Source organism: Schistocerca piceifrons, chromosome 5 (assembly GCF_021461385.2).
Source record: "Schistocerca piceifrons isolate TAMUIC-IGC-003096 chromosome 5, iqSchPice1.1, whole genome shotgun sequence".
Taxonomy (NCBI): Eukaryota; Metazoa; Arthropoda; class Insecta; order Orthoptera; family Acrididae; genus Schistocerca; species Schistocerca piceifrons.
The window spans coordinates 388,783,100-388,808,468 of record NC_060142.1 but is presented as its reverse complement, the minus strand read 5'-3'; the positions used below and the strand labels follow the sequence as shown (position 1 = coordinate 388,808,468).

Here is a 25,369-nt window from a genome sequence, read left to right as displayed (position 1 = left end):
GGCGATAACACGCGTCGACAAGATCTTCTCTCGAACGACGGCCTTCGCGCGGAGGACAACAGCGGCCACCTCACGGTCATTGACGGCGGCGTCGAAGATGCTGCCGACTGCAAGTTGTGGCGCCTTTACTGGATGTGAAACAGAATACAAACAGAACATTGAGCATACAATTCCAACACTTTTCAGCTAAAACAACAATATTTAACAGTAATGGAGTTCAGCATAGGTCATCATATTGGCATAATATTGACTCACCAGCAAACTGACCGGTAGGATGTGGTGTAACTGTCTGGGCCTTCTTGTCACACCACGTCTAGCGCAGTGCTAGAGTACTGCAGTGTGGGGATTTCAGTGTGTTCCAAGGCTGCATATGTACCTGCAAACAGACAAAAAATCAATAGCACGGTTGTAACTGAAGGTTTATGACTACCCCTCGTACGTTATCAAGAAATGTGACCAAATCTACTACCTGTCGTATTTGAGCGCTATAATATTATTTATGTTCATTAACAGATGATGAAGATAGGCTGGAAGTAGATAGGTTTTGAATAAACTGAACAACTTGAAATTGCGAAATTCTATTTTAATGACGACTCTGATTTTGTGTAAAAAGTATTTAGTCTCGAACAGCCCAACACAATCCAGTCCTCCATGGTCAAACAGAAACCCGGCGATCTGTTTGTATCACGTAACTGTTTTGTTGGCAACTACGGTCCGATTCACGAACGACAGTGGTTCTCGCTGGTAGAGGCACGGACGGAGTTACACAGTCGGCGGTTCAAAGCGACAGCTGCGGTACGCGCATACACGTGCTTTGCGGTCGAAGAAAGCGTGTATCCTGCAAATTACGTGTCTCGCTTGCTTATGTAGAATTTTTCGCTTACCACTACCATCGGTGATGACAGCTCCCAACAAGTGGAATAAAAATTCATAAATTAATTCGCTACGATTACTTTAAATGTTCGCATTGGCTACGACAGTCACAGCAAAATCCGCAAAGTAACAGCATGTGGAAAGAAAAGCAGAGAGCGTGTCCCCTACTAAGTATGCAGTTAAGCGTTGCTGTCGAGGCCATATTGAAACCGTGGAAACGCGAAACAACAACAGCTTACTACTGCGGCTCGAAAGGACGTTCTTACGGTACGGAAGTAATCTAGTCAGCTAAATGAAGACTATTATGGAAGGAAACGCTAATGCAACAAGTTGTGGTAAATCTGTAAATCAAAACATCTCATATACTCTTAAGCTTTTAAATTAATTGCTATTCAAATGTGCAAACTATGAAGTTCCACTGTTTTTAGCTTCAGATAACAATGAATCTACTTTGTTTTGTAAATGTCAGTTTTCTCTTGCAGCAATTACATTTTAGTTCTTAAGTTTTCCTTTCTGGAACTTTGAGCCGATGAATCAACTTCACTTCAAACAGAAACAGCAGTTATGGGACATACTGCAGGAGATTCATTTTTTATATCCAAGCTGGAACAATATACTCTCTAGGTTTTTGTCCAGAAGTACCATCTCCTCATTTTCAAAAATCTTTGTACATTACCAAGAAACACCCCAAAAATTGGTTTTTGGGTGCCATAACAGAGTATCGGATTCCAAGACGGTTATGCACAGAAAATGACTGACATTTTTACGATAAATTCCTAAGATCCCAAGCTGAACAACCTTGAAAATTTTCTTGACTTACTTAGCTGTTTCAGAGACTCAAATGTTCCATGTTACTGCACTCGTACACTAAAATACGCCCGTTAAATCCGATGTCAGGCGAAAAAGTAGTTTATAAAGAGGCGAACCTCGGAGAAATATGCTGTAAAGTGACTCCGTTGTCATCAGAAAGGTTCTGAAAACCCCATCGTATAGAGGGTAGTACTGAATCAAATGCAAAATTCTTAACGTCCGGTCTGAGGTGTAAAATTAGTTTCGCTTTATTTCGGTTTCACATAAGTAAACTGTCAACATCTTACTGACCCATACAGTTCTTTTCATTCGGGTGATATGCCCTGCTGTAGCAGCGAAAAGAAGGAAACCATCGGAAAATTGCTACTATAGGGACACAAAAAAGGCGAATATTCTCCTGTTTAAAAGACTGGCTGAAAAGCGGGGTACCAGCTTCCTCATTCTACCTTCTCCAACACCTTTAAAAATGTTCACAAAAAGTATGACCTGTGAACATATGCGAGGATTTTTATACTGAGAGAGAAGGAGACAGTACGGAGGGAAAGGGACGGAAAAGCAATAAAAGCTGAAAGATAGTATACAATGGTTGTGATACAGAAGAACGAAAGAGACAACGGCAATGTGAGAGAAAGGGAGGGACACGGTGGCAGTGGAACATGGTTGACCTGACAGAACTGTGCTAGGAGTAGAATAAAGTAGACAGTGCCAGTGGGAGAGAAATAAAGAGAAGGAGAAAATGAAAGTGAATGGTAGTCAGTGATAATGAGATAGAGAGTCCATGACGATGACAACGAGGAAGAGCGAGATAATGACAGTGAGAGAAGACAGCAGCTCTGAGAAGGAATAAATGAGATAGCAGCAGTAAGAGAGAGAGCAAGAGTGAGACAGCGACACCGAGAGCAGATTGCAGTAGTAGGACAGAACGAAGGAATCTGCGACTGTGAGACAGGACACAGCGGCAGGTACAGAGACACAGGGAAATAATGACAGTGGCTTGGATTGAATGAGTGAGTGAGACTGGGCAACTGAGTGTGGACTAGTGGGTGTGAGCGAGCTATAATTAGGGGAGCTTTTGCGAGTGAGAGGTGAGCTGCATGTTAAAAACAGAGCGAATATTTTCGCATGACAAAATTTTTGTGAATATTGTTAAAGGTGCTGAGAAATGTGGTATTCCACTATTCAGTAGGAGTTTTTTAAACAGGAGCGTATTCACCTTTTTTGCGCTCCTACTTTTCCGCTGGTTGAAGTATGATGCAAACGAACATTAAAGATTATTGTACTGCTCTGCTACTTAGCATCTCATTTTACACTTTATGTTGTCCAGTACTATGGCCAACACCCAGTACTCCAATACACGTGGAATATGACCTGTCTTGGAAGTGTGAATCAACAAATTTATTCTTTCTTCTGTAATTAAGAAGCTAGAACTGCTTGTAGCCTTTCTGAATCTCAATAAACATACTATAGTCTACCAGACATGCTAGTTATTCTAGATAAAATTTAATATAAGAAAATTATATGCAGTTAGAAATAAGGATTTATTTTTGGACCATATTAACAATGATGATATCCCTTCTGGCTGTATAATCACTAACAACAAAGAACATATAGAGGAAACAAAAACAATACATAAAGCCTTTAATAATGTAAAGTTTATCCTGTGTATACAAGTATTACATGCTACATTTTATGAGTGACAGCAAACAGTACCTGCATACTTTTAGATATCCAGCAGTAGAGTGTTCATGCATTTTTTTAAATCAGAATCGGTGAGTAGATGAAGTTTAACTTTATTTCCACATGCAGGAACATTATTTGTTGTTGAATGGCATTGTGAAAGCAGCAAACCAGCGTGACTAAATCATGATTGGATATAGAGTGATTTTAATTTACCCTCTACTTTAAGAAATCAGCAACAAACAGTAGAGGGATTCGTTTTATGGCTAACCACTGATAGTATGGACTTGCACAATGTATTTGACTGTGATACATAAGAAATTAAATATTATGACACAAAAAGACTCTGAACATATTTCTGATCATACGCTTCATTTGTTTTTGCAGGAACCAAAATGGCTGTTATCTTTGATTCCTGGATGAATGAAATGTTAGCTCTACTGTCCACAATTTTTGTGATTATCTACGTCACATTCAAAATTAATTATACCTATTGGAAGAAGAAGGGACTGCCCTATTTAGAGCCATCCTTTCCACTAGGGAATGCCTGGGATACGACGCTCATGAGAAAAAGTCCAGGCGAGGGTATGCGAGACATGTATTTTGAAGGCAAAGGAAAGAGTGTAGTGGGTATTTACACAATAAACAGTCCAATTCTCATCTTTCGAGACCCAGATCTAATAAAGACGATCATGGTGAAGGACTTTAACTATTTCCCTGACCGGGGCATCTACATAGACGAGGAGACAGATCACCTATCAGCACACTTATTCTTCCTCGGTGGCACCAAATGGAAGTCTCTGAGACAGAAGCTGACGCCCACGTTCACGTCGGGCAAGATGCGGGCCATGTTCGGCATCGTCCAGGACTGCGCACGCGTTCTGTCTGACGTCACACCGGCGGGCAAGGTCGTGGAAGTGCGCGAATTGATTGCCCGCTACTCCACCGACGTCATAGCCTCTTGTGCCTTTGGGATCAATGTCGACAGTCAGCGCAATCCTGAGGCGGAATTCCGGCAGTGGGGCAGGCGCTTCTTCAAGCCATCTCTCCGTACCTACATGACCCAGGCGCTGGGATTTTTCAACCCCAAGCTGCGCAAACTGGTACCTGTGGCCTTCACGCCTAAGGACATCACAGAGTACTTCACGCGAGTCGTCGAGGACACAGTAAAACACAGAGAGGAGGCTGGCGTTATCAGGAAGGATTTCATGCAGCTGCTGATACAACTGAAAAATAAAGGATATGTTGATGACAGCTTCTCAATCAGTGTGGAGAAGAGTGAAGAAGGTAAGATTTTTTTTCAGTTTTTGCATATTCTGACACTCTTGACTGTCCCCCAAACCATTGGAAATATCGCTATTCTCATTTCACTGTGAAAAACAGTTACACAGTTACAACTCTTATCATAAACTGCATGGGTGCCATCGCCTACATTTAAATTTGGAAAGACAGACATTTTATGAACAGGATGAACTGTATAAATATTTCACCTCAGATACCGTATGATTCATTTGGATCCGATATTGTGACACAAACTTAATCAGTTTTTAAAAATAGTTTTGTATTACGTTTGTCTGCTAATTGTGTAAATTTTGTTGTGTATGTTTTAAGAATCACATGCTGTGTTACTCAAATACTAACAGGGATCATTCTCAGATGTGAGAGACAACCTGTGGAACAGAGTATTTGACTGGGTGGTGTTGCAGACCAGCCCGTCGATAACTGGGAATTGTGGATTTCATACAGATATGGCAACTCAGTGTATCACAAGTTAGCACCCTACTTCAAGTTGGTGCAAGAGATGAAGTTAGTTAAATAGAGTCACCCTAGTGCAGAAAATATTTCCCATTTTGCTTACAAGGGGTTGGTATAGATATGATTTCTCCACTTTTCTCATGGGTGTAGTTATCTAAGTAATATTGGATTCAACCTTTCAGTCCCTATATGGTGACAGTAGTGGGTACGTAGTTCATAAATGTAACAGACATAAAATTTTAGATGCTTACATTATGAAGAATAGATATAATTGATTTATATATATATATATATATATATATATATATATATATATATATGAGATATCCTTAGACCTGGTAGTGCTCTATAATCCGGCCCCACAGGTTAATCCGTATTACTCGCCTTTCCTGGTGAAATAGATACATGAATACATATAAATCCCACAGAAAATTTTTCAGGACTATCGGTTATGTGATACCAAAAGCGAACTTTGAATTACACAGGGAAATTGAGACCACTGCAGACGAATATAATCTGCCTGACACCCAGAAGACATAGTTGGATGTCAATGTAACGTCGTACAAGTACACGCCTTTGGTGGGTGTGTAAATGATTAGAGTTGCAGTTCTCTGTGAGAGGTAGAACGGCCACCTGAGTGTGTTCGTATCTGGTGCTGCTACCAGGTCTCTTTCGGTATATTGGGATCATGAACAGCATCATATGTTGAGTAATCACTGTTAAGGACACGGATATGACACGCACTCGTATGAGACAGCGTTATCAGCACCTGACAAAATCTGAAACGAGCCTCATTTTGGTCCTCCAGTCGGACAACTGATCAAAATGTGCAATACCCAGATTTGTGGTGCCTTTCGATGTGACAGTGTCCCGATGTTGGACTGCCTAGAAACTTGAGGGCAGATATACTGGTCGTCAAGGTTATGGTCGATTAAATTTGACCACAACAAAGCGGGATCGCTACATTGTGCACCAAGCACATTTTAACCCCTTAACCTGGCATCATTTAACCAAATGCAAAGCTGCATGCCCTAGGGAAAAATTACGACTGTAGTTGCCCCTTGCTTTCAGCCGTTCACAGTACCAGCACAGCATGGCCGTCTTGGTTAATGTTACAAGTCCAGATCAGTGAATCATCCAGACTGTTGCCCATACAACTACTGAAAGGGGTGCAGCCCCTCTTCAGGAGCCACACGTTTGTCTGGCCTCTCAACAGATACCCCTCCGTTGTGGTTGCACCTACGATACGGCTATCTGTATCGCTGAGGCACGCAAGCCACCCCACCAACGGCGAGGTACATGGTTTATAGGGAGGGACGGAAGGGGGAGGGCGTTTGCTATTTGGGGAGCAAAATAACTGATGATGGTCGAAGTAGAGAGGATACAAAATGCAGACTGGCTACGGCAAGGAAAGCGTTTCCGAAGAAGAGAAATTTGTTAACATCGAGTGTATAATTAAGTGTCATGAAGTCTTTTCCGATAGTATTTGTATGGCGTGTAACCCTGTCTGGAAGTGAACCATGGACGATAAATAGTTTAGACAAGGAGAGAATAGAAGATTTCAAAATGTAGTGCTACAGAAGAATGATCAAGATTGGATGGGTAGATCACATAACTAATGAGGAGATACTGAATACGATTGGGGAGAAGAGGAGTTTGTGGAACAACTTGACTTGAAGAAGGGATCGGTTGGTAGGACATATTCTGAGGGATCAAGGGATCACTAGTTTTGTATTGGAGGGCAGCGTGGGGGGGGGGGGGGAGGCGGGGGGGGCTAAAAATCGTAGAGGGAGACCAAGAGATGAATCCACTAAGCAGATTCAGAAGGTTGTAGGGTGCAGAAGTTATTCGGAGATGAAGAGGCTTGCACAGGATAGAGTAGCATGGAGAGCTGCATCAAACCAGTCTCTGCACTGAAGACCACAAGAACAACAACAACACTTGGCATCCGAGAACAGCTGTCTCCTGCACCACTGGTCGGAGACTACCAACAGCAGGACTAGATAATTACCACCCCCTTCGTAGGTTGCTGTTAACACCACAGTGCAGACTTCTACGTTTCGAGTGCTACCGTGTCCGAGAAGCGTGGACTGATAACGAATGGCGTCGCATTGTCTTCAGTGATGAATTGCAATTCTGCACAGTTCGGGATGACCGTCGTAGGCGAGTATGGGGCGACCTTGGAGAGCTCGAGTTCTTTCGGTGTTTTGGTGAGCCACATCAGTGTTACTCCTGACGCTGTGGTGTGAGGAACCATCGGGTATGACTTCAAGCCACGTCTGACAGTCACTGAGAGATAACTGATGGCACAATGGTACGTTACAGACATCCTGTATCATCACGTCTTACCTCTCATGAGATAGTATTCTGGTGCCATTTTTTAAAAAGGCAGTACTAATACATACGTGGCACGTGACTACAATGAAGTAGACAGGATCGTTGGTTGTCGCCAACTTAAATAAATAGGATGACAACGATCAGCAATACTATTTTCAGTGCGGGTGCACACCGTGCCCGATCTGTTATGGGAATCAGGGACTGCGAGTGTGGGTTCATGGGCCGCCGTCACTCTGTCAGTAGTGAGTGACAGGCTGGGAATTTGGGTCGGAAGCGAAGCGTGCACGGATGGCCGAGGCGATCAAGGCGATCGCTAGCGTAAAGCGGGAAATCCGGGTTCGAGTTCCGGTTTGGCACAGATTTTCTGCTGTTACCATTGATACATTTCAATGCTCAAATGCGGCTAACGTCATTAAAAGCGCTGAACAATATAGTATTAGTTTAGAAGTCTTTATAGAAAGGTTCCAGAACTTGTCTCGCTTGTAAATGGTACTAATGCCCACATAATACTAACGAGGGGAAGCTGGCTGGAAGCAGATGTTAGTAGGAATGGAATTTTAAAATCTGACTGGAATGTGTACCCCAAAGACAGGCGGAATACCGGTGGATGATACTTGTTCATAGTCGTAAATAATATGATAATATCTAGTGAGGTTATTACAGATTTTGAAGCAAAATAATTTGGGTAAAGATATGGGTTAAAGGTGGATCAAACATGATAATCGTATGCTTTTATAGACCCCACGTCTTAGGAACAATGGTAGAAGAATATTTGGGCGAGAACTCGGAGATTTTCTGTAAATTTGCTAATCATGTATCGGGTTATAAGTAACCTTTCCCTGTTTAACAAGTCATAAAACGGAAACTAATTACCGTACGAGTACCAGACTTGGTAGGATTAATATCAAGGAGATGGGGAAGAGAAATAATGCACAATAGATTCAATTGGAAAACATTTTATGTCCTGCTACGATACATCAAACCATTACGTACCGGTGCTATTACTGCTACAAAAGGGGCTCAATATGAAGCCCATCAGTCTCCAGAAGAGTCTGAAAGCGCAGCATTGCATTCTGCACAACAGAACGAAGCATGTCCGTAACTACAGTATAATAACCGACGGGAAGACAGCCAGTTCGAATCCGCATGTGGAACTAATTTTCATATCAGGATTTGCCTGGTAAAGAAATGGAAAATAGTTATAAGTACTTCTACATTTAGGTCGACATCAGTACACCACAAAGGCCTTATTGCGTGTGGCAGAGAGTATTTTCCGTACCACTGTCACTTTCCCCTTTCCTGGTCCAATCGAGAATATTTCACGGAAAGGACGATTATTGGCAAGCCTCTGCGTGGTCTACAATCTCTCTAATTTTACTTCCACGGTCTTGCGGCGAGAAAAACGTCCGAGGAAGCAATATTTTGATTAATCCTTCTAGGAACGTATGTTCTTGCAATTTTAACATTACACTGCGCATTATGCAGAACGGCTCTTATGGAACGTCTACCATTGCTAAAAAAAGTATAACGAAACGCAGTTGCTCTTCTCTGTCACCTCTGCCAATCGTATCTGATACAGGTTCTAAACTGATGAGCAATATTCATGTATTGATCAAACGAGATTTTGTATCCTGCGTTCTTTGTGAATGTGCTACAATTCCTGATGATTGTTTCTATACATCTCAGTCGAGCGTCTGCCCTACGTCTGATTAGTTTTATGCTGTTGTTCCACTTTAAATCGCTCAGTCTGGATACTCTTCGGTAGTTTCTGGGTGTGACAGCTTCCAGCGATTGTTCTGCAATCGTGTAATCAGAAAATAATGGCTCTTTGCCCCTATTTACGCGCAATATCAAAAATCTTAAACTTATAATTGGTGAATGACGCAACCAGTCACAAATACTTTTTAAATGCTTCATTTTAGTGCCATAACCGGGTTCGGGCTACCATGCTAATATTTTTCGTTACATAGGTGTTTTGATGAATAGTATGTCGTCTCCGGGCGGGGACTACTCAGGAGGATGTCGTTATCAGGAGAAAGAAAACTGGCGTTCTACGGATCGGAGCGTGGAATGTCAGATCCCTTAATCGGGTAGGTAGGTTAGAAAATTTAAAAAGGGAAATGGATAGGTTGAAGTTAGATATAGTGGGAATTAGTGAAGTTCGGTGGCAGGAGGAACAAGACTTCTGGTTAGGTGACTACAAGGTTGTAAACACAAAATCAAATAGGGGTAATGCAGGAGTAGGTTTAATAATGAATAGGAAAATAGGAATGCGGGTAAGCTACTACAAACAGCATAGTGAACGCTTTATTGTGGCCAAGATAGATACGAAGCCCACACCTACTACAGTAGTACAAGTTTATATGCCAACTAGCTCTGCAGATGACGAAGAAATTGAAGAAATGTATGATGAAATAAAAGAAATTATTCAGATAGTGAAGGGAGACGAAAATTTTATAGTCATGGGTGACTGGAATTCTAGTGTAGGAAAAGGGAGAGAAGGAAACATAGTCGGTGAATATGGATTGGGGCTAAGAAATGAAAGAGGAAGCCGCCTGGTAGAATTTTGCACAGAGCTCAACATAATCATAGCTAACACTTGGTTTAAGAATCATGAAAGAAGGTTGTATACATGGAAGAACCCTGGAGATACTAAAAGGTATCAGATAGATTATATAATGGTAAGACAGAGATTTAGGAACCAGGTTTTAAATTGTAAGACATTTCCAGGGGCAGATGTGGACTCTGACCACAATCTAATGGTTATGACCTGTAGATTAAAACTGAAGAAACTGCAAAAAGGTGGGAATTTAAGGAGACGGGACCTGGATAAACTGAAAGAACCAGAGGTTGTACAGAGTTTCAGGGAGAGCATAAGGGAGCAATTGACAGGAATGGGGGAAAGAAATAAGGTAGAAGAAGAATGGGTAGCTTTGAGGGATGAAGTAGTGAAGGCAGCAGAGGATCAAGTAGGTAAAAAGACGAGGGCTGGTAGAAATCCTTGGGTAACAGAAGAAATATTGAATTTAATTGATGAAAGGAGAAAATATAAAAATGCAGTAAATGAAGCAGGCAAAAAGGAATACAAACGTCTCAAAAATGAGATCGACAGGAAGTGCAAAATGGCTAAGCAGGGATGGCTAGAGGACAAATGTAAGAATGTATAGGCTTATCTCACTAGGGGTAAGATAGATACTGCCTACAGGAAAATTAAAGAGACCTTTGGAGATAAGAGAACGACTTGTATGAATATCAAGAGCTCAGATGGAAACCCAGTTCTAAGCAAAGAAGGGAAAGCAGAAAGGTGGAAGGAGTATATAGAGGGTCTATACAAGGGCGATGTGCTTGAGGACAATATTATGGAAATGGAAGAGGATGTAGATGAAGATGAAATGGGAGATACGATACTGCGTGAAGAGTTTGACAGAGCACTGAATGACCTGAGTCGAAATAAGGCCCCCGGAGTAGACAACATTCCATTGGAACTACTGACGGCCTTGGGAGAACCAGTCCTGACAAAACTCTACCATCTGGTGAGAAAGATGTATGAAACAGGCGAAATTCCCTCAGACTTCAAGAAGAACATAATAATTCCAATCACAAAGAAGGCAGGTGTTGACAGATGTGAAAATTACCGAACTATCAGTTTAATAAGTCACAGCTGCAAAATACTAACACGAATTCTTTTCAGACGAATGGAAAAACTAGTAGAAGCCAACCTCGGGGAAGATCAGTTTTGATTCCGTAGAAACACTTGAACACGTGAGGCAATACTGACCTTACGACTTATCTTAGAAGAAAGATTAAGGAAAGGCAAACCTATGTTTCTAGCATTTGTAGACTTAGAGAATACTCTCTTTCAAACTCTGAAGGTGGCAGGGGTAAAATACAGGGAGCGAAAAGCTATTTACAATTTGTACAGAAACCAGATGGCAGTTATAAGAGTTGAGGGACATGAAAGGGAAGCAGTGGTTGGGAAGGGAGTAAGACAGTGTTGTAGCCTCTCCCCGATGTTGTTCAATCTGTATATTGAGCAAGCAGTAAAGGAAACAAAAGAAAAATTCGGAGTGGGTATTAAAATCCATGGAGAAGAAATCCATGGAGAAGAAATAAAAACTTTGAGGTTTTGTAATTCTGTCAGAGACAGCAAAGGACTTGGAAGAGCAGTTGAACGGAATGGACAGTGTCTTGAAAGGAGGATATAAGATGAACATCAACAAAAGCAAAACGAGGATATTGGAATGTAGTCGAATTAAGTCGGGTGATGCTGAGGGAATTAGATTAGGAAATGAGACACTTAAAGAAGTAAAGGAGTTTTGCTATTTGGGGAGCAAAATAACTGATGATGGTCGAAGTAGAGAGGATATAAAATGTAGACTGTCAATGGCAAGGAAAGCGTTTCTGAAGAAGAGAAATTTGTTAACATCGAGTATAGATTTAAGTGCCAGGAAATCATTTCTGAAAGTATTTGTATGGAGTGTAGCCATGTATGTTTGGACAAGAAGAGAATAGAAGCATTCGAAATGTGGTGCTACAGAAGAATGCTGAAGATTAGATGGGTAGATCACATAACTAATGAGGAAGTATTGAACAGGGTTGGGGAGAAGAGAAGTTTGTGCCACAACTTGACCAGAAGACGGGGTCGGTTGGTAGGACATGTCCTGAGGCATCAAGGGATCACCAATTTAGTATTGGAGGGCAGCGTGGAGGGTAAAAATCGTAGAGGGAGACCAAGAGATGAATACACTAAGCAGATTCAGAAGGATGTAGATTGCAGTAGGTACTGGCAGATGAAGAAGCTTGCACAGGATAGAGTAGCATGGAGAGCTGCATCAAACCAGTCTCAGGACTGAAGACCACAACAACAACAACATGTCGTCTTCTCCACACTGCACAAGAATATTCGAATGTTTAGTGCCACTTTATATAAAAGTGTTTTCGTAAACGACGTAGCACACGGTCACATTTCAAACAAAAATCATTAAGTCATACGAGCGGTGTAGTGTAACGACGCGTATGACTCAATGATTTTTGTTTGAAATATGACCATGTGCAGACTTCGTCACCTACGTCGTTTACAAAACACTTCAAAAAAATTATTTAAATTTTTTTAAAGTTCTCTATAAAAGATTCTTGAACGAAACTGTAATTAAAACACCTTCACTTGAGTCGTTTGTGCAAAATTACGTCACTCAGTCCAACTGGTTTGCACAAACTTTTGAAATTTAAGTGTAGTTTGTTTCTTCTTGGAAATTATATTCTTGCAAGTTATATTATTTTTCCCATATTACAATCAGACTGTAAAACCTTTAAGATTCAAAAAATCGAAATCAAACTCTTCTGGAAATTAATATCTTGGAAAAATTCAGTAATAACTCTTCCTCAATATAACTCTTCATAAATAATTCTTGAACACGTATTTAAGCTTTAGAGCATACACTGTTTTATTGTCTTCGTATATGCTACATACAGATGTGAACATCAGACTCGACAAAACAGACCTGACCAAAATACAACATGAACTAAACATTCTGTGACAGCATTACAATGGAAAAATAAAGAAATTTTAATTTATTTGAATGTTGGAGGTTCGACGCATCAACCCGGTCACAGGATCTTCTGCTGCTCTTTGGCCGTTGACCCGCGGCGTCTAGTGGCCAGCAGTTTTCTTTCTCGTTCCGGCAGTGAAGATGCTGTTTCCGCGAGTTGCGCTGCTCTCTCCAAACATGAAACATACAAATCAAAAATACAAAACTTTAAATATTTTACAAACATAACAAAATATTACAAATACATACACAAAACACTAAATTAAACTTATATCTACCTGCAAACTGAGCTGATCCTTGTGGATGGGGTATGTAATGGGACGCGAAGAGAGAGAGAGCAAAATAGTTGTGTTCACTTACATTCGTTCCAGGAGCTTGCGATTTAATTTGTTGTGATCCATGTGGTTTTCTAGCTCCACCACACGTATTGTAAATAAGTTGCTGTGGTACACTTCATAATATTCTTAAAATGCCCGTTGAGCGTCGCACATGTGTTCTACACTTGTTTTTCTTTACAATGTGAAGATTATCATGAGGCAAAGATACCATTCATTAAATACTGATCAAGGATGTAAAGAGAGCAAAGATGATGTGTGGGATGTGCAATATGTAACACGTTAATAATCGAAAAATGTTTGTACCCTAAGTATAAACTCATTGTTTAAAGACAGTAGGATAAACTGTTTTTAGTGGGACTTTTTTAACTGTGAGTGAAAATTATTGACGAAACTGACGAAATACTTCAAACCTGACCGACTGCGTATGATTAAGTATACATATATCTGCAAAAATTTATATATACGTATTTTGGTTATCACTACAGTTCATAAGTTAATTGCAGGAAATATTAAAATTAAAAATTGAGCATTAAAAAAATTAATGTGCAGCGTGGAGCATACGACATGCTGTTCATGAAAACATCTATGTAACGAAAAGTACTAGCCATCTGAAGATGGGCATGGTAGCCCGACACCGGTTATGGCACTAAAATAAAACATTCAAAAAGTATTTGTGGCTCATTGCGTCATTCACCAACTACCATTAACGCTTCGGAGTTCACAACATCCAACATGTATAAAATAACATCTTACATTTATGTTGCGATCAACTGCAAATCCCTGCACCGAACGTCGGTCCTCTGCAGGTCTTCCTGAATTTTACTTCACAGGTGGTCTGATATTAAACACGCTCGTACTTTATTAGCCAGCATTGTGGAACTGTATAGAATGACATATGGAAGTCAAGCAACACTGCATTCAGGTAACACGGCAACAACCGGTATTTGCTGCTTTCTGGATCTTGTAGAGGAACAGAGCGAGCTGGGTTTCACACGTTCGCTGTTTGCGGAACTTATATTGATTGCTGCAGAGCAGTTCCTCAGTCTCCAGAAATTTCATTAACATGCCACCATAAAATTTGCGAGATATGGGCCTATAGTTCTGTGCATCTGTCCGACGACCCTTCTCGAAAGCTGGAACGGACTGCGCTTTTTTTTGAAATACTAGGAGTGCTTCGCTCCTCCGGTATCTACAGTAATCTACAGTACATTGCTGCTAGAAGAGGAGTGAGTTTTTTCGCACATTCTATGTAGAACTGTACTGGTATCCCATCAGATTCAGTGACCTTCTCTCTGTTGGGCAATTTCAGCTGATTTTTCCATCCAGTGGTCACTTATTTCCATATCTGTCCGTATGACTTTCGTACGACAATTTAAAGGGAGAAGCTCAGTACGATGTTCCTCAGTGAAACAGTTTTGAAGAAAGGAATTTCGTATTTCGGCTTTCACTTCTGTGATCCTCCATTTCGACGCTACTGTCGTCGTAGTGTCTTGACAGATGACTTCGATCCGTTTGCTGAATTTTATGTAATACCTAAACCTTCTAGGATTTTCTGTCAAGTCAGTAGACAGAATTTTACTTTCGAATTATTTGAACGCTTCACGCATGGCTCTCTTTATTTGACTTTTTCGATTTTTATTTGTACGGGAGGCTTTGACCACGTCTGAATTTGTAGTTAAGGTCGCTTTACTTTCGGAGCAGCTTCACAATACGACCATCGAGGAACTCAAGAAATTCTGCATCTACCTGACTGCCTTAATTCAAACCTTACAGTATGTGAGAAAAGTATGTGAGAATAGTGCAAGTTAGTTTTCACATTATCGATGTTTTCGGAATTCATGCTCCGTGGCATCGAGGTCATTCTATTCAAGATACCTCGTCATATTTGAATTCAGAATATGTTATAAGATGCTGACCTGTGTTTTTTTCCAAGAACTGGGCACGGTTTTTTATTCGAGGGATATACGATAGATTATATTTAAAAGAGGGGCGAACTCAGCCGCAAATTCAGTACAGAATCTGACAGGGGTTCCATCGGACCCTGGAGCTTTGTTTAACGATTTCAGCTGTTTCTCAACACCATTAATTTCTGTTTCATTCATCTTTTCAGTGGTATATGGATTAAATTTGGGCAAATTTCCTGGGTTTTCCTTTGTAAAAGAACATTTGAAAACGGAGTTAAGCATTTCAGCATTCGTTTTGCTACCCTGAGCTGCAGTCCCTGTCTCATTCGCTAAGAACTGGACACTAACTTTGGTGCCACTAACGACGTTTACATACAATCAAAGTTTCTTTGAGTTCCGGGAAATATCATTTGACAATATTCGGCTACGGTAGTCATTTAAGGCATCACGCTTAGCTCTCTTGACAGCCAAAGACGTTTCATTCAGAATTTCTCTTTCTATAGCCCTACGCTTTATTTTACCCATTACGCAGTAATCTCTGTTTCTTCAGCAGTTTCTTTACAGTGACTGTATACCATGGAGGTTTCCTCCCATGCCGGCCGGGGTGGCTGAGGGGTTCTAGGCGCTTCAGTCTGAAACCGCGAGACCGCTACGGTCCCAGGTTCGAATCCTGCCTCTGGCATGGATGTGTGGGATGTCCTTAGATCAGTTAGGATAGACTCTGTCAGCCAAAATGGTCACGTAACCCTTGTCAGTACAGCAGCCATGCAGTCACCACGAGGCCCATGGAATACCATGATATGGCTGTCCAGATTATTACCAATCCCTCTCCACGTTTGACTCTTGGGACGTAAACCTGGCCAGAAGTTGGAAATAAGACTAATCTGACCAAATGACTTTCTTCCATTGCTCCACAGTCGCGGTTTTATGGCTTTGGCAATACGTTTTCCTGTTACGGGTATCCTCATCACTGGTGACTAGTTTTGGAATTTCATCTCGCCCTATAATTTTCTGCTTCTGGAGCTCTCTCCGTGTTGTCTAGGTGCTGACAGGGTTCGTAAGTACAACATTTAGTTCTGCAGTGACGGTTTCATCTGCCTGCGTCTTATTTTTCGCCACAATCCTCTTCCGTGACCGTCTTTCACGATCACTCAACCACACTTTCGCCCGCGTTGTGACATAGCGGATGATGTTTTCTTCTGCGGTATAAATCTGCGATACGGTGCCTCCTGGAACACCAAACACCGGCTAGCTTGGTTACTGAAGCACCCACCATGCGAGCTCCAACACTTTCTCCACGTTCAAATTCACTTAGCTCCGACATAACAACTACACAGAACACTGTTCTGATCACGACTGACGCTTGTAACGTATTGGGGACACTGCAGAAGCCCCATTCGTGTTCAGCTACAACAGCGCAACCTGCAGGCTTGCCTAGTATCTGCATTTATCTTGAAGCATGGACTTATCGCAGTCTTTCCAAATGTTTGTACAAACGTTAGGACCTGAAGAGTTTCATGGACCACGACCTTACATCCCGCAAGGTTTACCAGAAGATTTGTACAAACTATTGTACACAGACAATAAGTCTTTGCTAAGCTTGATATGAGCGTGGCTGTCAATAAACCAGAGACGGTTCTCCTTAAGTTGTAATTTTGTGTTTCGTCTTATTAAAAAAATGTATCAAATTAAACACACTGTTGTATACCCGTCACCCAAAGATGTCAGCCCTTGCAAATGATGTACCTTCTGAAAGGATACGGCCATTTTGCTTCCCCTCCTTTCTCAGTTGAATCTTACGCTTCAGCTATAATGACCTCACCGTTGAGGAGATGTTAAACCCTAATTTTCCATCCTGCTTTCCAAACCCACCCAACCATTTTTATGGCAAGTTCTGAACGCAGTACACCTTGCTGTGAAGAAAAGCACAAGAGAATAGTGTTGAGAGCACAGACGTGTGTAATTAAGCTATAAAGAGTCATTGGTAACAGGAAGACTGTATCACAGAATTAATTTACCCAAAGTACACATCAGTGCGCTAAATGATTTCCTGTCAGGTGTCGTGTTTTGAATGTCACGCCCGCCACTCGTATTAAGATTTCCTGACGTTTCCATAAAATACTTCACATTAAACAATGCAGCTAACCTAGGTACTCGGTTATGGCATCGAGAATGTATCATCAATATCAAGTCAAGAAATTTCAAAACGCCTTGCAGCCTCTCGACAAAAAGAAAGTAGGTTTCCAAATGAAGATCCAGAGAGAACTTACGGTCCAAAAAGCATGATCTGTACTGTAAATTTTGCGGCTGGTTCTTGGCGCTGTTTGCAAAGCACTGGGGGTGGTGTAGTGATCCTATTACTGCACGTAATCCGTCCATAGTCCTCAAGTTAGTAAGTGTGGCGAAGTGTATATTTTATTGTATTATACATCACAGATACTTCCGGTTCAGTGCATGGATGTAGCATTGGAAAAATTAAGCCTCTTATGCCAATGAGCAAACTGTTATCAGTTTGCTTCTTTCTTTACAGTCTCTTTGGGAGCAATACGAAAAACTCTGAAGAAATCAATTAGACGCCCATTCTACGATAAGTAGTATTCCAAGTTTTTCCAGTGGGTTATTGGAAAATGTTAAATGTCTTTTTTTTTCAGATGACCAGAAATTTCTGTGACGTACATCCCCGAATCAAACAAGCCAGTGACCATCAAAGATTCCGTTATCTCTTATAAGTTCGATTTTTTCGTTACTGCCGGTCGCTGTGGCCGAGCGGTTCTACGCACTTCAGTCTGGAACCGCGCGACCGCTACAGTCAAAGGTTCGAATCCTGCCTCGGGCATGGATGTGTGTGATGTCCTTAGGTTAGTTAGGTTTAAGTAGTTCTGAGTTCTAGGGGACTGATGACCTCAGATGTTAAGTGCCATAGTGCTCAGAGCAATTTGAACCATTTTTTCCGTTACTTTATCCTAACGTGAATCCCACACATTTGAGTAGTATTCAAAATATCACTGATTCCTCAAACATGCCATTCCTAAAAAAAATGCAGTTTTTTCAATATTCCATAAATTAATAATTTAGCCACATCTTATTGTCATATTACGTAGTTTATGTTGTGACACAGCATTTCGAAACAAAGTTGCTGTGTATATTGATGACTAGTCGTGAATAAGCACTTGTAGAACTGTCAAGTCTAATCGCCCCACCGTACAACCACCGAGACCTTGTAGTTCATTTTAACGTCTAGGATAGGAAACATTACTTCATCAGTTTTCGATCACAATATGTTAACAAATAGCCTTCGAACTTCATCTTGAAACTTTTTAGACTGTATCTATAAGTGCATCCTTTGAAAGTTTCCTCGCATTGTGTATTTAGGATAGGCGTGTACTAAACAGATTTAGAGAGAAACGCGTTTGTTTGTAGCATTTCCGTTACGATGTTGAGAGCACGTTGGAGAAATAATATTATTGATTTCGTCATTATAGCACAGTACAGAATTTTCGTTTTCTATCATTCAAAAATTTAATGTTAGAGTGTCGCATTTAATTTTTAACTGAAATGTTATTTACTCTTTAGGTGAATAGCTGATTACAAACTTGTCTTGTTCCCAGCAGGAGGCAATAAATCTCTGACGATCAAGGAGTTGGCAGCACAGGCGTGGGTGTTCTTCCTCGCTGGGTTCGAAACTTCCTCAACCACCGTAAGCTTCTGTCTGTACGAGCTTTCTAAACATCCACATATCCAGAAGCGGCTGCAAGACGAAATTGATGCCGTACTGAAGAAGTCCAACGGCGAAGTGACATATGAAGATATTACGTCAAATATGCCATATTTGGAGAAAGTGATAGACGGTGAGCTTCAAGGTTTTCAATCTTTTTGGTAAGGCGAAGACAACAACCTTTCACAGTGAAACAGATCTAATAATCACCAAGTAAAATACTGTTTACTGGTGGATAACTTGCTTCGTATGCATTTACAAAGGTATTATCATTTCATCGTAAATAAAATGTGATTTATTTTTTAAAGTGCCTATTTTACAATGTAGTTTTACACGTCCAATGAGCTATGCCTAGTTTAGTCTCAGCTGGTTCCTCCATAACCATGGATAGAGGTACGCCACTCATACAATTACAGTTGTTGGTGACTTCAGTCTACCGTCGATCTGTTTGCGAAAATGCAGGATACTATAAATTACTTATTCTATATTATTACTTATTCTATATTTTCCAAATTATTACTAGTACAAATATGACTTATGCATGAATAGAACCGTAAACTCAACCACTTTGCATCGTGCCCGCCATTAGCGTTACAAGTGCAGTGCCTTGACAAAATGACGACAAAGCAACAAAAGACTTTTTGTGTGTTAGGACATGCGGGATGTTTATTTGTTATAACAGTGCAACGTACATTCAGAATGAATTATGGAAAAGAAGCGCCATGCAAACAGAGTACTGAGCGTTGGTATCTGCAATTTAGGGACACTAACAGAAAAGTAGCGCCAGGTGCAATCGTTGAGAGGATGAAGGACGATTTCGTGCGCAGTTCAAAAAAATCAACGGTCTGTGCAAGCCTCGAGCTTGGAACACCGTAGAAAACTGTGTGGAAGATGGCTAAAATTTCAACTTCCAACGAGGCGAATCAGCTCTTCACTGGAGGATCGATCTTCATCGCTACCTAAACGACGAATTTCCATATCGCTGGAATAGGTGTAGTAGCGAAGATAAGATGACTCTGTTCCTGTGGACTCCCAGGTCGCCTGACCTAAAGCCTGATGACTTTTTCCTTTCGGAGTACATTATGGACGGTGTTTGCGTATCCCCACTGCCAAGAACAGAAATCGCATAGGTGCCGCTGTAATGACCACTGACAGGATTTTACTGCCTAAGGTATGACAGGAAATTGGCTACCACTTGAACGTGTGTCATGTGACCAGAAAAGTACTAAGAGAATACTTGTAGAGTCCAAAACGCAAACTTGGTGACTTTACAGTTCTATTCATGTTTCAATCACATTTGTACACGTAATACTTCGAAAAATATAGAGCTTTGAAAACGAATGAATCATTTAAAGTTATCCTGCCTAAAGTTGGTGGTAGGCATAAATCATCGTCCGAAATTGTGCTAAATGCTTTCTCCGGAAATTACTTTGACCAATTAGTTTACGTAGTTCAGAACCCATATCAAGTGCAAATAGTAGCGTTAGCATACTAGACCTTTTAGCGACCAACGGTCCTGAGCAAATAGAGTGCATCATGACGGATAGAGGAAGTAGTGATCACAAGGCTGTTGTAACGAGATTTGAATACTGTAACAGCTAAACCCACCGAGAATAAAAGCAAAATACATCTATTTAAAAAAGCAGATAAAAATTCGCTTGGCACCTTTCTAAGAGACTGTTCATTTCTTCCATACTGACTATACAACTATCGACCAGATAAAACTTGAATTCAAATAAACGGCGTTTACGGCAGTTGAAAATCTTGTGTAAAATAAATTAATAAAAGACAGAACAGATCTCCCCATGATAAATAAAACAGGTCAGGACACTATTGGAGAAGTGACGAGAAAAGGATGCCAGATTTAACGGAATGAAATATTTCGAAACACAGACTTCAATGCGAGATACTTTTAATACATTTCAAAATGACACTCTGTCTTGAAATACGGCAGAAAAACCGAACAGAGCTTGGCCTTACGTAACGTATACAAGATGCAAGATACAATCAATACTTTCACTGCAAGATAACAGTGGTAATGTTACCGATGACAGCACCACTAAAGTGGAGTTGCTAAGGCTTTTCCGGAATCCCTTCAGCAAATAAATATTCGAATCAAAACAACTGCAAACATGAGTAAACAATGGGAAATCCAGGGTGACTGTGGTCGTGAGTATGTGAGATGGGTTTTCGTGAATATGTGTGTGTGTGTGTGTGTGTGTGTGTGTGTGTGTGTGTGTGTGTGCGTGCTTGTTCTATTTCCGATGAAGGCCTTATTGGCCGAAAGCTCACTTTTTGAGAGTCTTTTTGTTGCGCCTATCTGCAACTCAGCATCTCCGCTATATGGTGTGTAGCAACTGTCCCTTTCATCATATTGCTGCAAACATGAGCAACAGAATGGATACACCTGGAGTAGCGAAGCAGCTTAAATCAGTTAATAAAGGCAATGTCTCCGCTGCAGACCGTATAGCAATTAGATTCCTTTCGGAGTATGTTTAAGAAATTCATCCATTGTTACCAATCATATATAACCTGTCGCTCGACATAAGATCGGTATCTAACGACTGGAAAGTTGCACGGGTCACAACAATAGACAAGAAATTATTGACCTATATCAATGGTATCAACTTGCAGTCTGATCTTGGGATATATACTGTGTTATAAAACTATTAAATACCTCGAATAAAACGACACCGTTCCTCACAAGCGGCTCAAATTACGTGCCTGTACAATTGTCCGACTGGGCTCATGATTTCCTATCAATTCGTAGTAACTGACGAAAAGTCATCTAGTGAAAGAGATGAGACCTCTTGGATTCGCCAAGGAAATGTTACACAATCTGATGTTCTTTATATAAACTCCAGTATCCCGCAGATAATGTGAGCAGCCCTGTTAGGTTGTTTGCAGATTATGCCCTCTTAGATTGTTTGCAGATTATGTTGTCTTAACAGGGTGTATACGGGGACAAAGAAAAAAAATTCCCAGATTATTTACGGATTTTTCCCGGATATGCCGTTTAAAAGATATGCTTTTTCCCGGGCGAAAATACACTTTTTCCGTGCTAAGTGACAGTAGGTTTTCCGTAAACTGCTATTTGCAGACGCTTGTGCGTGCACGGTGTTTTGTTGTAAATTGCGCATTTCCTTTGCCACTAAAGTTTTATTTTTTCTCTCGTTTATATTTTATTGCTGCATTATCATTCTGCAGTAGCAGGATATAGTAACATTCTTTGCTAGAGAGTCAATTCTTACCAGTCAAAATTACAAAAATTTAACTGAAAGCAACAACAATGAAACATTTCCGGAATTCTGAAAAATTCCCTGGTTTTTCCCGGTTATCTCCCGGATGAAAAAATTCCCGGGGTTTTCCCGGACTTCCCGGTTGTCCCGGGTCGTGTACAACCTGTGTCTAGTAAAGGTTCAGAAGTCAAAACTAATTCCGAAATGATTTACAAACACGTATCTGTACTGAGCAAATAGTGGCAGCTGACGCTAACTAATAAAAAGTGTGAAATCCTCCGCATGAAAACTGGAGACATACCGTTACATTTCAGTTACACGATAAATGACACAAATTTAAAGGTCGTGAATTCAGCACCACACCTAAATTACGAACAACTTAAACTGTAACGACCACATAGAAAATGTGTGGGGAAGGTGAACCAAAGACTGTGTTTTATCGGCGTAACACATAGAAGATGCAACACATCTACTGAAGATATTACCTAGATTACGCTTGTCCTTTCTCTCACTGCTGCACGGAATGTGATCCTCCGCCATATAACTGACGGAGAATATAGCAGAAGTTAAAAGAAGGGGAGCTCGTTTCGTACAATCGCTAAATAGGAAGTGTGCGTAACGGATGTGATAGGCGAGTTATGGTCGCAGTCATTGCAATAATAACGTTTTTCGCTGCGGCGGGACCTTTCACCAAATTTCAATCAGCAGTTTTCTCCTCCGAATGCCAGAATATTTTGTTTACACCCCCTACATTGAGAGAAGTGGCCATGGGAGTAAAATAAATCAGAGCTCGTACCGAAAGATTTAGATTTTAGTTTTTCCCACGTGCTATTCAAGAGTGTAACATTCGAGAAATAACCTAAAAGTTGTTGTATGAACCCTGAGCCAAGCGTGAATTGCAGTCTGTAACAAGTTGTCACATTCGTGACTTAGTTCTGCTTGCATTTTCCTGTTCTTCTGTTTTCTCATTGTCTACAGGTGTTATTCCGTAAGGAGTTTTCTGAAGTAGAGCAGTAGCATCTTTGATTCCAAATGTTTTCCACATTGCACGTTCTGTTCTGGAAAGGCTTAAATTCTTCATACTCTACATGTGAAATAACTACAACTGTTGCTGTGCAAGCCTCGTGCTCTCTTCATACAAATCCATAACCTAAACAGAAAAGTCGAAATGAGCCCCCATAAAGCATTAGGACCCGTAACAATCTTCTGAACTGTGTTTCAGTTAGGAATCTTCCAACTATTTTAAAGCGTGCATCGGCAATCCATCGAAAAAATTTCGGAGATTGTTCAGGGATACTTTTTTAACATTTTGGCATACAGAACCCGTGTTCTTGGGTAGCTCATTAGAATAATTGCTTTTCACTTGATATGTTGCCACCATTTATCTTTGCACTGCACTGAAAATATCTGCGCAGGAGTGAAATTCTCGACCGTATGTACTATATTTCGTTTTTGGAAAAAAAAAGGAGAAGGCAGTTTCTGATGGTACTTACTGTTGAGAATTGTAGCGTTGATTTCACTCTTCGCCCTCAAACTTGCATCCAGTTTTGCTCGTTTCTGTTTCGGATTTGTTTTCCGCCAGTATTAGTTGTACGTCATCAGTTATACAGAAGTTAACCGATGAAGAGTTGGTCGATATACCGCTCTGGTAGCGGTTCGCTATATGCAGAGAAAGAGTGCCAGAACAATCCAATGCCGAACGGCTCCTACAGAGGTGGCAACTGCGTCACAGTGCTTCTTCATCTGCTTGAAGCTTCTTGCATTTCTCTGTGTTTTGTGTTGTACGTTTTGGTGGTTGCATATCGCAGAACTTACCCAGATACAAAGGCAACTGTGGATAAGTAACCAACTAAATCATAATTACTCATGATTACTTTCTAATGAGCCACTGTAGAGCAGCGGCCCTTCATACCAAAATATATCTCCAATCAACCACAGAGATTTTTTCGGTGAAGATCGGGTTTCCTCTATATATTCGATAATAGTGTCACCGATCATATAAGCGCGGTACTGCTGAGACAGAATGTCCAGAATATGGATTAGCAGCCTTTTGAGACCACAATATGCGACCAAGGAAAATGTCTGGGAGCACAGAAACCGCTTTAGTACTACATAAAACACCTCATAGAATAATCACTGCAGTAAAAGCACTAACACTGAGAAAGAGGAAGGAGAGGAAAGAGCAGGTAGATGTATTAGTACTTGTGTGGTGTAAAACTGTAAATGGTAATCCTTATGGAAATATATGAGAAAATTCAAGCAGTAATCATGATTGTATTTCTTATAAGCAGTAATCATGATTGTAATATCCTGACCAGCAGACGATATTGATTGGGGCTCGGAAGCGGCAGAGTCAGCGATAGACGACACCACCAGAGGCGTGAACAACAGATCACGCGGGCCCAGCCAATAGCAGGCCGGTTTTGCATTGCACAGCATGCCACATGAGATGTTACCAAAGTCGCCTAGCTGCTTTTCGGCTACCAACCTTGCTCTATAAATTGACTTTCTGGACTTTGTTATTATGATTCTTCAGTGCTCCACACAGCACATACTTGGCTTTATTTATGGATTACGCTTTTATTTAGGGAGCAGGCATGAAAATGGTTATGGTGGAACCTTATGAGATTAAATAAATAGAAAGCACTCTACCTGCCCTTATTCTTTTTCCAAAGAAAAATATACCTTTTGTAATAAGTTCAACAGTATCGCGCTATGAAGCATCAAATCAAATAACATTTGATCTATTTGTTCCAAATTTGCCTCATGTTGAAGTGCATTTATTAAAAAGATAAATAATTTTACATTGATGTGACAAGTATTATAGCAGAGAGTGAGATAAAGTAGAGTACTTATAGTTTAGTGGCTTATAATGTGCGCTTTTTTCCAGAAACTCTTCGCGTATATCCACCGGTTGCCGCTCTGAACCGCGAGGTGGTGCAGGATTACAAACTGCCAGGCTATGACTGTGTTCTGGAGAAAGGAACTAAGGTCGTCATTCCAGTGTTGGGCCTTCATCATGATCCCAAGTATTTCCGAAATCCTGACCAGTTCGACCCAGAGCACTTCTCTGACGAGCAGAAGGCTTCCAGACATCCCTTCTGCTATCTGCCCTTCGGTGAGGGGCCACGTATCTGCATTGGTGAGTCTCTTCCCGTTTATTATTTATTAC

The 25,369-nt window shown here is 40.9% G+C and overlaps 1 protein-coding gene across 2 annotated transcripts in view; it reads left to right on the top strand.

The window, feature by feature from the left end:
• Positions 1 to 3,750: 3,750 nt before the first annotated feature.
• Positions 3,751 to 25,369, top strand: part of LOC124798465 (cytochrome P450 6k1-like) — a 33,376-nt gene continuing 11,757 nt past the window's right edge. The window contains exons 1-3 of one of the 2 annotated variants that reach the window (XM_047261894.1): positions 3,751 to 4,647; positions 18,855 to 19,091; positions 25,088 to 25,339. In XM_047261894.1, the coding sequence (XP_047117850.1) occupies positions 3,756 to 4,647; positions 18,855 to 19,091; positions 25,088 to 25,339 (1,381 nt within the window). In that variant the 5' untranslated portion in view covers positions 3,751 to 3,755. Of the gene's footprint in view, positions 4,648 to 18,851; positions 19,092 to 25,087; positions 25,340 to 25,369 lie in introns of both variants that reach the window. The other variant, XM_047261893.1, reaches the window with a different exon arrangement.